This window comes from Panthera tigris, chromosome C1, assembly GCF_018350195.1.
Source record: "Panthera tigris isolate Pti1 chromosome C1, P.tigris_Pti1_mat1.1, whole genome shotgun sequence".
NCBI classification, from domain to species: Eukaryota; Metazoa; Chordata; class Mammalia; order Carnivora; family Felidae; genus Panthera; species Panthera tigris.
Genome location: NC_056667.1, coordinates 216,812,373 through 216,827,681, shown reverse-complemented (window position 1 = coordinate 216,827,681; position 15,309 = coordinate 216,812,373). Strand labels below are relative to the sequence as shown.

The 15,309-nt window shown below is 56.9% G+C and overlaps 1 protein-coding gene across 3 annotated transcripts in view; it reads right to left on the bottom strand.

The window, feature by feature from the left end:
* Positions 1 to 5,013: 5,013 nt before the first annotated feature.
* The window catches only part of RAMP1 (receptor activity modifying protein 1), a 53,152-nt gene continuing 42,856 nt past the window's right edge, over positions 5,014 to 15,309 (bottom strand). Inside the window, exons 3-4 of one of the 3 annotated variants that reach the window (XM_042995833.1) lie at positions 11,436 to 11,687; positions 5,014 to 5,393 (exon numbers count right to left, since the gene is read on the bottom strand). In XM_042995833.1, the coding sequence (XP_042851767.1) occupies positions 5,252 to 5,393; positions 11,436 to 11,687 (394 nt within the window). In that variant the 3' untranslated portion in view covers positions 5,014 to 5,251. Of the gene's footprint in view, positions 5,394 to 11,416; positions 11,688 to 15,309 lie in introns of those variants that run through there. The other 2 variants (XM_042995832.1, XM_042995834.1) reach the window with 2 other exon arrangements.

The window sequence follows — 15,309 nt, the reverse complement described above, 5'->3', positions numbered from 1 at the left end:
CTCAGCGGGTGGTAGCGCGCCGTCCTCTGGGCCGGCGAAGGAGCAGGAAAGGCACAGGCGGTGGCTTGGGTTGGCGTCTGTGCAATTTGTTCCCTGACCCACAAAATCATTTCCAGCTGTGTGCGGTGACCTTCCCGGGGGCCAGGACTTGACAACTAGAGAGCAGTTACCTTTTAAAAATTACGAGGAAGGAAACTATGAAGAAAGTCCCCCTTCCAAACCCTTCAGTAGGAATTCACTGCTATAGTGGCATCAGTTTTGGAAATCTTTGTTAAAAATTGTTTTATTTTAAGTTTATTTATTTTTGAGAGAGAGAGAGCACAAGCAGGGGAGCGGCAGAGAGAGAGGGAGACACAGAATCCCAAGAGGCCCCATGTGGGGCTTGAACTCACCAACCTTGAGATCATAACCTGAGCTGAAATCAAGAGTCAGATGCTTAACTGACTGAGCCACCCAGGTGCTCCAAGAAATCTTAAAAAAAAATTTTTTTTATAACCTTTTTCAACTTATTTTTGAGAGACAGAGAGAGCACAAGCCGGGAAGGGGCAGAGAGAGAGAGAGAGAGAGAGAGAGGGAGACACAGAATCTGAAGCAGGCTCCAGGCTCTGAGCTGTCAGCACAGAGCCGGACGCGGGACTTGAACTCACAAATCATGAGATCGTGACCTGAGCTGAAGTCAGACGCTTAACCGAGAGTGAGCCATCTAGGCATCCCTAGAAATCTTTTTTTTTTTTTTTTTAATTGAAACTTGGGGGATTGGGAAGAAAGAAGGGTGCTGGAGAGGCTGGTTCCCTGTTGGCCGCCTTGGTGGCCAAGGACGAGGGGTGGTGGGCCTATTAGCTCTGGGAGCCGAGCGAGGCAGCTGGGCAGTGGGGGCTGTGGGAGGGCGCAGGTTTGCTCGGTGCTCTGTCTGTGGCCCTCAGGCACTGGACAGGGGACCGAGCATTCCCCCTGGGGACACACAGACGTTCCTGCCTCAGGCCTGTCGTCTTGCGTTCCCAAAGTTTAAGCATGGCTCTTCCTGGCTGGGGAGCCCAGCCTTCCTGAAGGCACGGGAGGCAGGACTGAGGCCCCAGTGAGACTTGTAGACACCACGCCCCTTCCTTCAGCTCTGGGGAAAGGGGAGTGGAGGCATCGGGACGCCACCCCTCCACCCCCGCCCGGCTCTCTTCTCCCAGGCAAGACCTAGAGCCGTCCTTGAACCTGGTTGGCTGTGGGGGTGACCAGAGCAGTGGGCAGGGGCTCTCCAAGCTGGTCTCCATCTGGCGGTTTCCCAAAGGGATCCGTCGGGAGCCTGCTGTGTTGGGCACCACGCAAGGGGCAGAGGTGGCCCGGGAGGGCTTGGGCTGCAAGGGACAGAGGTCGTGCAGAGAAAAGCCTACTTGGACTTGTGACAGCTGGAATCGTAAACACCTGCTTGTGACCTGCCTGAACGCATACACAGCTGGAGGTGACTGCCTCTCCCTGCCCTCACCCTCCTCGAACCCCCAATTCCTGACTTTGCTACTCTCCTGGGAGGGGGGAGGCAGCCCAGGTGAGCGGGAGACTGGGGGGCTGGGGGTCAGAGGGCCCTGGCTTCAAACCCTGGCTCCAGCACCCACACTCGGGGACACCTGGACATGAGCTGTCGCCTCTCTGTGCCTCAGTCTCTCATCTGCAAAATGGACATAATCCCCAGTGCTGATACAGGCTAGCAGAGCAGAGGTAAGTCGCACGAGCATCCCTTGGTGGCAGCTTGATACACTTTGTTCCTTCGTTACTGTCTTCCTAGCCCGGCCTGCTGCCCGCCCCCCACTTCCCCTGCTCCCAGCAGGCTGGTTCTGCAGGCCTGTCCCTTTAACATCCTATCACGTCCTTCCTCGCGCAAGGGACCCCTCATTTCTTTGTTCTATTTCTGGACCAAAACAAGAAGAAAAGAAAAATCACCATGCGGGAAACACTGGCATCGGGGGAGAGGAGAACCGTCCATTTTTCTGAAAACAAGACAAAAAGAACAGTCTGTGTTGCCAGCTGCCAGTGCCCTTGAATGCACGGGTTCTGGGAACCCGGGCATTGGCCACTGAGACCCCCCCCTCCGCTCCTGCAGCCTGGCTTTCCCCAGAGGGAGTGTGCCGTGCATCTCAAAGCGGGTTATGTCCACCTTGCCTCGTCCTACTGAGTCCCATGGTGAACGGCAAGGCTCTCGTTTCCCTGCAGCTTCATCTGGCTGCTGTGGGCCAGCCGCGTGGCAGTTCCGTGGTTGGGGGACGTGGGCTCTCATGAGGGCCAGGTTGTGCCCTGCCCACCTCCCATTCACAGGTGGAAGTTCTGACCCCCAGTTGCTGAGAATGTGACTGTATTTGGAGACAGGGACTTTGAAGGCGTAATTAAGGCGAAATGAGCTCACTGGGGTGGGCCCCCAACGCCATATGACCGGTGCCCTTGTGGGAAGAGATCAGGACACAGACACGCACAGAGGGGAGGCCGCGTGAGGACACAGGGAGAAGGTGGCGTCTGCCAGCCGAGGAGAGAGGCCTCAGAAGAGACCAGCCCTGATGGGACCCTGGCCCCGGACTTCCAGCCTCCAGGACTGAGAGGGAATGCACGTCGGCTGTTAAGCTGCCCGGTCCGTGGGCCTTACGGCAGCTCGAGGTGGATGGTCCAGGCCTGCTCTGCGCCGACGGGGATGGGCCCCGGGATAGGAGGCAACACCCGCGTGGCACTGGTGAACGTTTCCCATCGTTGTCATCATGACTCTTGTCTCTTGGACTCCCCTCCTGCACTCTGTGCCACGGAGGTGGGGACCAGGCCGCAAGACGGAGTAGGCACCCAGGCACGTGCGTTCATGGCTACTCGCAGCCAGTGGTTCCCGATCCTTCGTGAACACGCACCGTCGTGGCCAAATTGAAGTGCGCATCGTGTGGTGGGCACAGTGCTGACGGCGTTCTTCGCAAGGACTCCCTGAAGTACCTATAGTCATCTCTTTACGGGGGAGGAAACTGAGGCCCAGAGGGCTCGAGCCCCTTGCCTTGCCGATTTTAACAGGCAGGGCTAGGATTTGATCCGCTCCCAGGCCCTTTGGTGCCGTGGTCTCCATGCTACGACTTGGTTTTCTCTTTTAACGTGGGACTGTTTCTTGTAAGGAGAGGGTGCCAGGGAGAGCACTGAGACCTCCTTCTGTGACCTGGGGCGGTCTGGGCAGGCGCTGGCACGCAGGGGCGGTCGTGATGAGCCACGTGCCGTCGCCACTGGCCTCCTGCCCCCCCTGCCCGCCTCCCACCCCAGAAAACGGCCTGGGGCAAACTGCCCAGGCCCCCCGGGAGTGTGTGTGTTGGGGAAGGGACTCCACTGAGCCAGGGAGCAGGGGATGGCTGTCCCCGGCTCAGGGAAGGTGGCTGGAGTGGGGGACGGGTAGACAGGAGGGGTGACAGGGAGGGCCATAGGGCTACCTGCTCACGCTGCCCTCGATCTGGGGTTCTGACTAGATTTACGTGCTCCGACTAAGGACGGTGAGCCCATCTCAGCGTGGTCCCGTGAAGAGGAAACCAAAGCCAGGTTCAAGTTCACCTCCCAAAATACCCTTGAAAAGCACTGTAGGTCTTTCCTGAATTTGTTCTACGTGGAACCAAAGGGCAGTTGTATTTTCGGAAGAAGGAAAAGCATCCTAAGGCCTCTTCGCGCTCCCTCTCTCAGAGAGCCCCCAGACCGCTGCCTGGTTTCCCCAACGGTCTGCTCCCCCCTGCTCCCCCCCCCCACATGCAGGTTCCCCCCTGCTCCCCAGACAGCTGCAACACCATCCGACGATCCGCCCGAGGCCATCTTTTCCAAGTTGGTGAAATGATCAGAGACGAAGAAGCTGCTTAGGGTTACACCCACCCCACACCCCCACACTCGCTCATATTCATTCTCACATCATCACACACACTCACTCACACACTCACCTCCACACTTGCTCATACATAATCGCACTCACATACTCACCTACACACACTCACCCCATACCCTCACACTCACACCCACTCGACCCCACATCCCACACTCACCCCCCACTCACACACACACACTCCCCCCCGTACGCACGCACACACACCCTCATACGCACTCATCCCGCACCCCCACGGGCTCACACACACCTCCCACCACACCCCTGCACACGTACACGCTACACCCCAAATTGAGACAATTGCTTTCCTATTTTGCAACCTGCCTTTTCCAATGAACTCTATACCGTGAGAAAAATTCCCCAAGTATTTAATTTTAGGAAGGCCTTCTCCCATCATCTGGATTTAATTTCATGGCGCAGCCCTCCGACGTGGGCGCTGAGGACGTTTTCACTCGTTTGCGTGTATAAATAACGCCGGGTGAAGTCCTTTTGTGCATCTCTGATTACGTCCTCGGGATAAGTTCCTAGGAGGGAAATTGCTGGGAATAAACATTTTAAGACTTGCAGTACGTGTTTCTGACTGGTCCTCCGTGACGATCGTGCGGTTTTGTCTTTGGAAGAAGCGGAGGGAATTGCGTCTCCAGGCGGCTGGGCTTTCCTCCCGCGCTGCTGTGCGGCCTGCAGGGACCCCGTCCCAGACCCGGGCCTCCCAGAGCCCCCGCCCCCCGACGCCTCCCGGCGCCCCGTCCTGTCCTGTCCATGGACACTGGCCTGTGCGGACACTGTCGCACCTCAGAGCTGCCTCGCGGCTTGTGGGAAGCCCCGTCCCGGGAGCACTCTTACCCTGCGGGGCTAGCAGCTCTGGGGCACAATCTGTACTCGGCCAAGTCCATTTCCGAGTCTTCTTCTTTTATTTTTCGTTTTGTTTTGTTTTTTGTGACTTTTTTTTTTTTTTTTGAGTTTGACTTCCAACCAATTTTTTCTTCTAAAGGATTTCCACGACAAAGCTCTGGAGAAGGGACCGTTTCTCCGGCTCAGGACCCAAATAAAACGAGTCCATCTGACTTCTCGAAGTAAAGCTGTTGTCACCTTCCCCAGCCAGCTTAGTGGGAGCGGGGTGGGTGGGAGTGAGTGTGAAAATATGGGTGAGCGTGGGTGGTGTGTGGGTGAGTGTGCGATTGCGCGTGAGTGAGCGTGGGGGGGAGTTTGGGGCGAGCGTGTGAATGTGCACGTGCATGTGTGCAAGTGTGCACGTGAGCGTGGGTGAGAAGTGAGCGTGTGGGGTGAGCGTGTCAACGCATTCCCCAGGCCCCTGTCGAACAGGGGAAGGTCGTATGACGCGACTCACCGAAACGGTAACAACACTGCAGTCGGGACCCAGCTGCCGTATCACGATTGCTGGGACGCCACGTGGTACGGGAAGGCCACCGGATGCACCGAGAGCAGGCGCGGGCTGGCTGGGATCTGACTGGACCCCTCTCCGGTCGTGTGGCCGTGCGCAGGCTCTCTCTGTGCGCTTCCCCGCCCTGGGCTGTGGAAGAAGAGCGAAGAAGGGTGGCCGCTCCGACCGGCCTCCCGGTCCCCCGGGCCCTCCTGCTGGGCTGGACACTCCGATGAGAACACAGGGAGGATGGTCACTGGTGACTGGGCTGCAGTCTACCCCTGCCCCTTTGTACCGTCCAGGTGGTCCCGGGAAGGAGCTGACAAAGGGCGGAGCACAGGCCGGCAGAGGGAGAGCGCAGGGCCTGGCCTGTGGCTGGCATCCCTGGGCCTGAGCAGGGCCCTCGGTGGGGGGGTCTGCAGCTCCCCCCGCAACCGTGGACTTCTGCAGACGGGGGTGGGAGGTGGGGCGAGGGGGGAGCCCAGGAGCGCCACTGCTCCTCAGCCAACCAGCCCTGGAGCATCTGGCGTCAATCGACGTGACCTTGGCAGGCGACCTTCTGCAAGGGCGCCTGCTCAGACGCCCCCCGACCCCCCCTCTTTGGACGGTTCCAGGAACAGCTCCCAAGGCATTTCAGACACTCCTTTTCCTTTAAATGTCAACTGCCTCATCGGTAACCCTTGGAGGGGCGTTCACAGCCCGGATGTGGGACAGGACAGGCTGAGAGCCTGGCCTCGGGGGACCAGGGTGGGTGGGGGCGGCAGGACAGGGCTGCGGTGGCGGCGGGGGCGGGGGGGGGGGGCTCCCCTGTGGGAACAACGGCCCGCACCCTGGCTTTGGGAACAACGCGTGTTCTCAGGAGCTCCTGGGACAGCTGGCCCGGTCCTCTCACCTGACTGGCTGGGCTCTGGAAACAGCTTTCGTGGCAGGTTATGAGCAGTTCCCAAAGTTGTCCCCGCAGTAGCCTGTGCAAAGGGGAGAACCGAGGGGCCACCCAGCTCCTGAGTTTGCTGAGTGTACTGGACTGAACGGTGTCCCCCCCCCCCACCCCCCCCCCCCCCAGTTCCTGCTCTTTGCAGATATTAGTTCAATTAAAACCAGGTCATACTGGGTTCAAGTGGGCACAATCTAACATGACCGGCCTCCTTGTAAGGAAAAACAGAGACGCGCAGCGAAAAGGCCGCTGATGGCGTGTACAGCCACAAGCTAAGGCCAAGGACCACCCAGGAAGAGCAGAGGCTGGAAGGGGCAGGAAGGAGCCTCCCCCAGAGCCCTCAGACAGAGCGCGGGCCTGCCAGCCCCTCCATGTCAGAACACCGAGAGAATAAATTCTGTGGTTTAAGCCGTCTGGTTAGTGGCAATCTGTTCTTTTGCCCCAAGAAACGAATAGGAAAGTCTTTTGTTTTATTTAGTTATAACAAAGTTTCAATCATACTAACAATAGAAAAATTCTGCCTTTAGTCATTCAAAGTTAGCACCCAGCTGCTGGCATTTGGTTTTTTGGCCTCCGCCTTTGATGTGCGAACACTTGGCCATGAACGCAGACTGGGCGGACGCAAAGTGCCCTGGCCGGGTAGAGCTGTGCCTCCGTCCCAGCCGAGCCCGGCCTCACCTGCTGACCGTGGTGACCCGACCACGAAGCTGGACACCTGAATGCGCTCTCCGGTTCCTTCACTGCAGACCTATTTCGCCCGAAGGAAACTTCCAGATCAGGTGCACCTACATACTCAAATGTACTTACAAACACGCACTCCAAAGTCAAACCTAAACATTTAAAAATTATCCGCAATGGCGAAGATACGCAAACAACAGAAACATCCATCAGTGGATGTAAAGATAACGTGTGATATACACATACGATGGAACATTATTCGCCTTATTTAAAAAAATTTTTTTTTAATGTTTGTTTATTTTTGAGAGAGAGAGAGAGACAGAGCTCGAGAGGGGAAGGGCCAAAGAGAGAGGGAGACACAGAATCTGAAGCAGCTCCAGGCTCCGAGCTGTCAGCCCAGAGCCCGATGTGGGGCTCAAACTCACAAACCGCGAGACCATGATCTGAGCCGAAGTCAGACGCTTAACCGACTGAGCCACCCAGGTGCCCCACATTATTTGCTTTTTAAAAACGGAGGACATTCTGCACCACGAGGCAGCATGCATGAACCCTGAAGACAGTATGCTAAATGAAACAAGCCAGTCACAGAAAGACAAATACCGCGGGAATCCGCCTACACGAGCTCTCTAGAATAAATTCATAGAAGCAGAGGGTGGAATGGTGGTTGCCAGGCTCTGGGTAGCAGGGTGTGGGGAAGGGAGGTCGCTAACCCATGGGCATAAGGTCTCAGTGAGGCAGCTGATCCGCTCCAGAACCCTGCTGCCTACGGCCCACGGTACTGAATCGTACTCTTAAAAATGTGCTAAGAGGGTAGACCTTACGTTAAACGTTCTCGCAACAATAAAACAACAACAAAAAACTAGAAAAAAAAATTGTCTCTAAAGTCCAAACGCAATTTTGTGCACTTTAATACACGTTTCATAACCCCCCTCCCCAAATAAAAACTGTCATTCTGTTCTCTTCCATTAGCTGGGGTCATTTAATTTTATTTCATTTTTTTAAAAGTTTTATTTATTTTGAGACAGAGAGAGAGTGAGTGAGGGAAGGGGAAGAGAGAGAATCCCAAGCAGGCTCTGATAGCATGGAGCCTGATGAGGGGCTCGAACCCATGAACCGGGAGATCGTGACCTGAGCTGAAGTCAGCCGTTTAACCCACGGAGCCCCGCAGGCGCCCCAAGTGGGGTAATTTTAAAGTAGTAACGCTGTTTAGCGTTTGCACTGTCTGTAGAGTATTTTCATAGTGGCAACTGCCGGGCCCCACCGACTGCTCTGAGACCCAGTGCGGCCTTAGCGCGAGGTGTGATAGGACTCCTGTCAGCCACGCTGGCACAGGGACCCCCACGGCCTTGCGCCACCTCAACCTTCCTTACCAGGCTTCCCTCCCTGGCGACACCACGACCGCCTGCACCCGAACTCCCGTCCTGGCAACTCGGAAAACCCGGACTAAGACGCCTCCCTGAGTTACCCCAGTACCCCTGGCGGGAGATGTTGCCATCATCCCCATTTCATGGATGAGGACATTGAGGCACGGAGCGGTGGGGCGTCGGGGGGACAGGGAGGAAGGTGGTTCGCTTCTTGAGGCCGAGCTCGGCCTTTTCTGTCAAGTTTCAGGGTAATTGTCTCTTCACGGCCATGATGCCAGGAAACACGCTTTTCGAAGTTTTAAAATAGGCGTACCGTCGTTTTTCCAGAACCTCCCACATCCTGAACTTGAGCACACTTGGTGAAACCTTTCAGAGTAGATCTGTTAGACTGAAGCGCTCTGAAAACAGTCTCCCACAAAACACCAACCTCTGACTTTCAGAGACCAACTCTCTCTAGTCTCTTTCCTTTTTAAAGTTTTTTATTAGAAAAAATATTTACTTACTTTGAGAGAGAGAGAGAGCGCGCACCAGCAGGGGAGGGGCAGAGAGGAGAGACAGAATCCCAAGCAGGCTCCACACCAGCGGCCCAGAGCCCGATGGGGGCCTCGAACTCACAAACCGTGAGATCGGGACCTGAGCCGAGATCAAGAGCTGGACGCTTAACTGACTGAGCCACCCGGGCGCCCCTCAGTCTGCTTCCTTTGAATGTGACAACGGTCACGAGGGGCCTCACGTTGAGACGTGAACAAGTGGCCTGCTGTCCCGTGAAAGGTTACTTTTCTCGATCCAAACTGAAAAGTCTTACTGACCTGTGGCCACTGGTACAGCACAAGCGAGCACCCGCCTGGAGAAGGCGCGAGGCAGCATCTCCACGAAAATGCAACCCCCCCGACCCCCACCCCCCCACCGCGACACCGGGCCGCGTGCAGCAGAACCAGGTGCGACTCTTCAGCGATGCGACGTAAGACTGGAGTGACTCCTGTCTGAGGGTAGCCATGTTTGGGAGCCCACGCACCCGGCACAGCCACACCCGCCCACGCCACACACCATACCCCACGCACGCCTCAGGCTGGCCAAGCGCTTGGGAACAAGGGAGGGCCTTGTCTTGAAGATGCCGCGGCCCTAAAGCTGATTCTGGAAGGATTCTTCACTCAGCCCCGGTGGAGCCCTGGGGCTCCATGGGGCCCCGACCACCTGTAGGGGCTTGCGGATGATGGGGCTGCCTGGGAGCTGGGGGCCCGGGTCCCTGCCGCCAGGGGTATGACCTCGGACGAGAGGGCTTCATTGAAAATGACCCCGGAAGCAGCACTGGAGGGAGCAGGCCCCGTGGGCCAGCCAAGCCGGCACCTTCGGCAGGTGCACGTATAACCAATTACGGGAGGAAAGACCAGCGAGGTCGGGCCGGGGGCTGCCCTCTTCCCCGAGGCCCGTGTCACCTTTGCTCTCGGGGACGACGTTTATGAAGACAGACTCCAGCCCACAACTCCCACTCCCGGCCACCTTCCGCTCCTGAGACGGCGCCCGTGGCCGAGACCCACGGAAGCCTGGGCCCTCGGCCCCAAGCTCTCCCCCCCCCCCCCCCCCGCTTCCTTTCCTGGGTCCTGAACCGTAACCACTCGTGCCACAGCGTCCTCGGGGAGAACCCAGGGATGCATAGAGACAATTGCCCGTTTCCTTCCAGCTCTCATGGCCCCAAGTCTCTGACCCGTGAAGGCGGAGGAAACGAGGACCGAACCCTGCAGCCTGACCAGCCCCTCCCCGAGGCCCTGGGGTGTGGACCCCGGGGTCCCTGTTGGTTCTTGAGGCGATCGCCCTGCCGTTAGGACCGCCTGGGCTTCTTTCCTGTAAGGCACGACCACGCTGTAGCCAGAGCGCCCGTGGTTCAACGCAGAAGTGAGAGAAGCCCCATCAGGGAACCCGTCTGTGACGCCTCTGCAGGCCGGGGGCCTGCCCGTGATGGGAGCACCTTTGCAGGGCCAGCAGGTGCCCAGGAAGAGGCTGGGGGAGTCTGAGTTACCCGAGGGGGCTGCCGAGGGTCGGGTCTGCTCAGCTGAGTGGGGGGGTGGGTCACCCCGTGTGCCTGTGGTACGCTAATGCTGAATATTCCAGAAGGTAATGGCGTTGGGCCCCTGTGTAAGGGCAGGCTGGCCAGCAGGGCAGAGGGAGAGGCAGAGTCTGGGGGTGATGGGCGTGACATCCCATCGGTCTGAACTCAGAGGTCTGAACTCAGAAGACATCAGGGAGGAACACTGTGGAAGCTCCCTGCGGGCATTCAGAACCTTCGGGAAGGGGGCTGTAAGCAACTGTGAACGGAAAAGCAGCAGCCGCCTGGAGGGGCGCACTGGGGTGTAATGGCCAGTAGAGCCCCGGGGCGCAGAATGCAAGTGGGTATCTGGGCCTGAGGAGGCATCTCTGAGGAGGGGCCTCAGCAAAAACTGAACACACCCGGCCTCCTCCTGTCTGCGAACAGCCGTCCTCTGAGCCAGCGGTTGGGGTGGGGGTGGGGCGGGGGCCTCAGGGGCCCACGGGAGCATCTTCAGGGCACACAGCGCCTCGGCACCATCATCCCCACAAAGGTCCCTGTGACCGAAGAAGGGGAATCCGAAGGGGTTAGTGTTCCTTCCACCTTTCTACTCTCAGTGGTCCATACCCCGAAATAACGACGCTCCCCAAATTCGAGGACATCCTTTTTCATTTTTTAAAATGTTTATTTTTGAGAGACAAGAGAGAGCCAGAGCAGGAGCGGGGCAGGGTCAGAGAGCGGGAGACACAGAATCCGAAGCAGGCTCCAGGCTCCGAGCTGTCAGCACAGAGCCCGACGCGGGGCTCGAACTCAGGAACCGCGAGATCATGACCTGAAGTCGGACTGAGCACCCGGGCGCCCCCTTGAGGACATCCTTTGAATCACAAGCCACTTATCCCCAGTTCGGCGGGAGGTTGGAACGTCGGGAGACAGAGGTCGGAACCCTCCCCGGAAATCATGACAATTAGGCTCCCCCTCCCTCCTGGCATCTGGGGTCCCCACCTGGGTGGCTTCGAACTCCAGCCAGGGGGCTCTCAGGTTAACGCCTGCGCCACGGCCATTCCGAAATCCTGTTAGCTCTTCCTGGGGGACAACACAAGGGATCTGGGGCCTACTCTGCCGTCAGGGCGCCCAAAGCTCTCACCTGTCACCCCCTCCTCCCCCCCCCCCCCCCCCCGCGACCGCAGGCCTACACGACGCCCTCCGGGCGCTTGCTCCTCCAGACCACCAGCGCCGTCACAAGCAGGGTCACCAGGATGGGCACCGCGATGAAGGGGCAGAGGATGCTTCGGGGCGGGTCCCGCACGGCCCTGCCGGAGACGGGGCAGTTCCTGAAGTAGTGCCGGTGGACGGCCACAAAGAACCTGTCCACGGCCGCATTCGGCCAGAAGCAGCCCAGCTGGTCCGCCACGTGCCTGGTGCAGTCAGTGAGCACTTTGTAGGTCCTGCGGGTGGAAAAGCCGCTCATTAGCCCCCGCGCGGGCAGAGGCCCGAGGCAGGACCCGGCCGGGGCTCTTCGCCCCATGCCCCCCGGCGCCGAGCAGCCCCGGGGGTCCTCGCCCGGCCGGGCTCCAGGACAGGAAGGCCCTGGAAGGTCCTGTGGGGGCTCCCGGATGTCCTGCAGGCGCCCACGCCCTGGAAGGCGGGCTGGGGCTCGGGGACGTCCCTCCTCGCTTCTGGGATTCCAGGGACCGGGACGCACCTGGCGGGGCAGCCTACGAGGGGGGCCAGTAAGGCGCGTTCCGACCGCGGCCTGGCTCAAGAAGCCGTCGGGGCACCAATCCGCAGCCTCTCCAGCACCTCGCTGTCCCCTCCTCCCCCAGGCAGGCCACCCAGCCTGGAAGGCAGGGCTCCCCACCCGGCCTGGTCTCCCAGCACCCCCCTGCCCCCCTCCTGCTGGAGCCTCCCGGAGCGTTCATCACCTTTCATGGTGCAGAGCCACATCTTAATTTTATTCATTGGGTGGAAATGCTGAGGACAGGGATCTGGTCTGTTTTGTTCACCTCTGCAGTCCCAGTGCCTAGAAGGGTACTTGGAACGTGGCAGGCGTGAGTCGGCTGTTTGGTCCTTTTTTTATTGTGGTAAAATAGAAATCATGTTTGCTTGTTTGGGTTTTTGTTTTTTGTTTTTTGTTTTGTTGTGTTTTTTTTTTTCTTTTTTGCTATTTTAACCGTTTAAAAAATTTTATCTATTACTTTTTTTGACAGAGAGAGAAAGAGAGAGCATCCCAAGCAGGCTCTGCACTGTTAGCATAGAGCTCGACGTGGGGCTGAATCCCACAAACTGTGAGATTGTGACCTGAGCTGAAACCAAGAGTCGGATGCTTAACCAGCTGAGCCACCCAGGCACCCCAAGTAAATTACTTTTTAATAAATGAAGATTGAAATCGGGGGATATTAAAATGCAGTTTCCAGAAGATGAGTCCCTTCTGCTTCTACTTAGCAGGTAGAAAGTTGTAAAACAAACAGACAAAAAATCCCAAAACAACAACAATGACAAAAGCCAAAGAAACCACAAAGCCCTATGTTTTCTGGAGTCCGTCAGAGAGTAGAGACCACAAACCAATGAAGTAACTTGTTTCAAGGACCGTCCCGCCTGGGGCAGAGCACGGGAACAACAGACATGAGAAGAAACCCACTACTGACAGACTGCAAAGACCAACTAAGCCTAGAAGGTCAGTCTGGAATTCCCGGGGCCCCAGACACCCCGGTGGTTTTGTGACTCCCCACTTTTTCCCACGAGGCTCCAGCGGGTGCTCATGAGAAAGGTTAGTGGCAGGCAGGGGACTGGCTGTCCCTTGGGGCCAGGCACAAACACTGCATGTTTCTTGAATACTTCTCATGTAAGAATCGACAGCCTGTGACCCCTGCAGGAAGAGTGGCTGATGGCGAGGAACAGACCACAGCCCTTCCCGCTTTCCCAGACCCTCCCCTCCTGGGGAGCAAACACCCTCAGCGGCCGAGGGAGGGACGGCACAGCCTGTCGGTGCCAGGGCACAGGAGAGACGCACTAGGGCTGACAGAGGAAGGGGAAAGACTCTTCCCCCTTGGGAGAGCAGGCCTGGGATCCTGCATGATACCAAACAGAGGGGCAGGAATCTCCCAGCCAAGATCCCACGGACCCAGGGCAGAGTTGGGCCACCATAGGGAGCGGCCCGAAGGCGTGTGGCCTGTCTGAGCTGAGGCTCTGCCCCCAGCATAGAACAGCAAGCAGCAACTGTCTGCTACCTGGACAACGTGGAGAGAGACCGGCTCAGGCGTGCAGGATGGGACACCGCCCTGAGGAAGATTCACCAGCCCCCACTGGGACCGCAAGGTGGTGGCAGCCATTGCTACAGGTGCGGAGGCCTGTGGTGCTCTGAAAGTGACCACGGCGGCCACAAACCCCAGACCCAGCTCGGTTCCTGACAGGATGGACTCCAACCCCACACCAACAGGCTGGCGGGAGAGGGTGACCCACTGCCAGAGATGAACACTAGTTGCCTCCGTCTCTGATGTTCTCTCCACGAATGTTCCGTATTCAGATACGAAGTTATGAACTTTTCACTCAGAAGCAACAAAACCCAAGCAACGCGTTGCCAAGAGAGAAAACAATCAACAGAATCAGACTCATTGATGACCTAGATGTTGAAACTATTATGCAGGGACTTCGAGGAGATGATCACGACAAGGGGTCTAGGTGGGAAAGCAGATAATCTACACCCACAGAGCCTTGTAGCAGAGATGCGAAGCTGTAAGAAAGCTAGAGAGAAATGCTAGAAATAAAATGAACCTGGTATCAGAGAGAATTCCCTTGATGGGCTCATCAGCAGGTCCGGCATCTGAGGAATGAGTGAGTGAGCGTGAAGGCAGGTCAGTAGGAATTCCCCAAACCGAAACACAGAAAGAAAAAAACAGAGCATCCCTGTGGCGAGTTAAAAACACTATCAACGTTATATCAAGTCCAACTTGTAATCTGAGTCCCCAGGAGGAGGAGAAGGAATGGGGCGGAAAAAGTATTTGAAGAGATAATGGCTGAAAAGTTTCCCAGAACAGGGAGATATCGGTCTGCAAATCCAAGAAGGTCAGAGAACCTCAAACAGGGCAGAAAAGAAAACAGCAATAGCAACTAAAGAACCACATAGACCCATCGGTCAAACAAGCATCTGAAAACCAAACATAAAGAAAAAAACTTCCAAGAAAAAAAATCCTAGAGTCTGTCAGAGAAAAAAGACACTTACAACGAAGCAATGGCAGGGTCTCAGCAGACATTTTACAAGAGACTGTGCAGGCCAGGGACAATGGGGTGACTAACGGTGGGGAACATAGCCCCGTCTGTCCAGAGTCCCATACCCAGCAAAAGTAGCTTTCACACATGAAGTTGCCAATAAAGACTTTCTCAGAAACAAAAAGAAGCTGAGAGAGAATTCATTGCCAGAAGGTCTGTGCTTTAAGAAATGTTAGTTTTTCTTTTTTTTTTTTTTAAATTTTTAATGTTTATTTATACTTAGAGAGAGAGAGAGAGAGAGAGAGAGAGAGAGAGAGAATGAGCAGGGAAGGGGCAGAGAGAGGAAGCCACAGAATCCGAAGCAGGCTCCAGGCTCCGAGCTGTCAGCACAGAGCCCGATGCGGGGCTCGAACTCACAAACCGTGAGATCATGACCTGATCTGAAGTCGGACGCTCAACTGACGGAGCCCCCCAGGCGCCCCGGAAATGTTATTTTTTCATTCAGAGGAGTATAACAGATGAAGTAAACGGATACAGTCAAAATGAAGATGTTTAAAGATCCTTTTCTGGAACGTTCTGACTTTTGAGCTAGAAATCCAATCGATGCTGGGAAAGGCTGGGGTGCGTCCAGCAGCCAAGCGCCCCTCCACCGCAGCGCCTGTTATGTGGTCTCCAAATCGCTGAGTCACTGCCCTGAGTGCACTGGGACCGCGGGCCCTCTTCGGTCCGCGTGGGGTGTCGGGGGGGGGCTGGGAGGGTGGGGCCCCGGGAGGGACAGAGCGGGCCGAGGCGGCAGCAGCTGGCGTGTGTGGGACCCGTGCCCGACGGGGTGTGCGGTCTTCCCAAGCGAACAAGGACTCG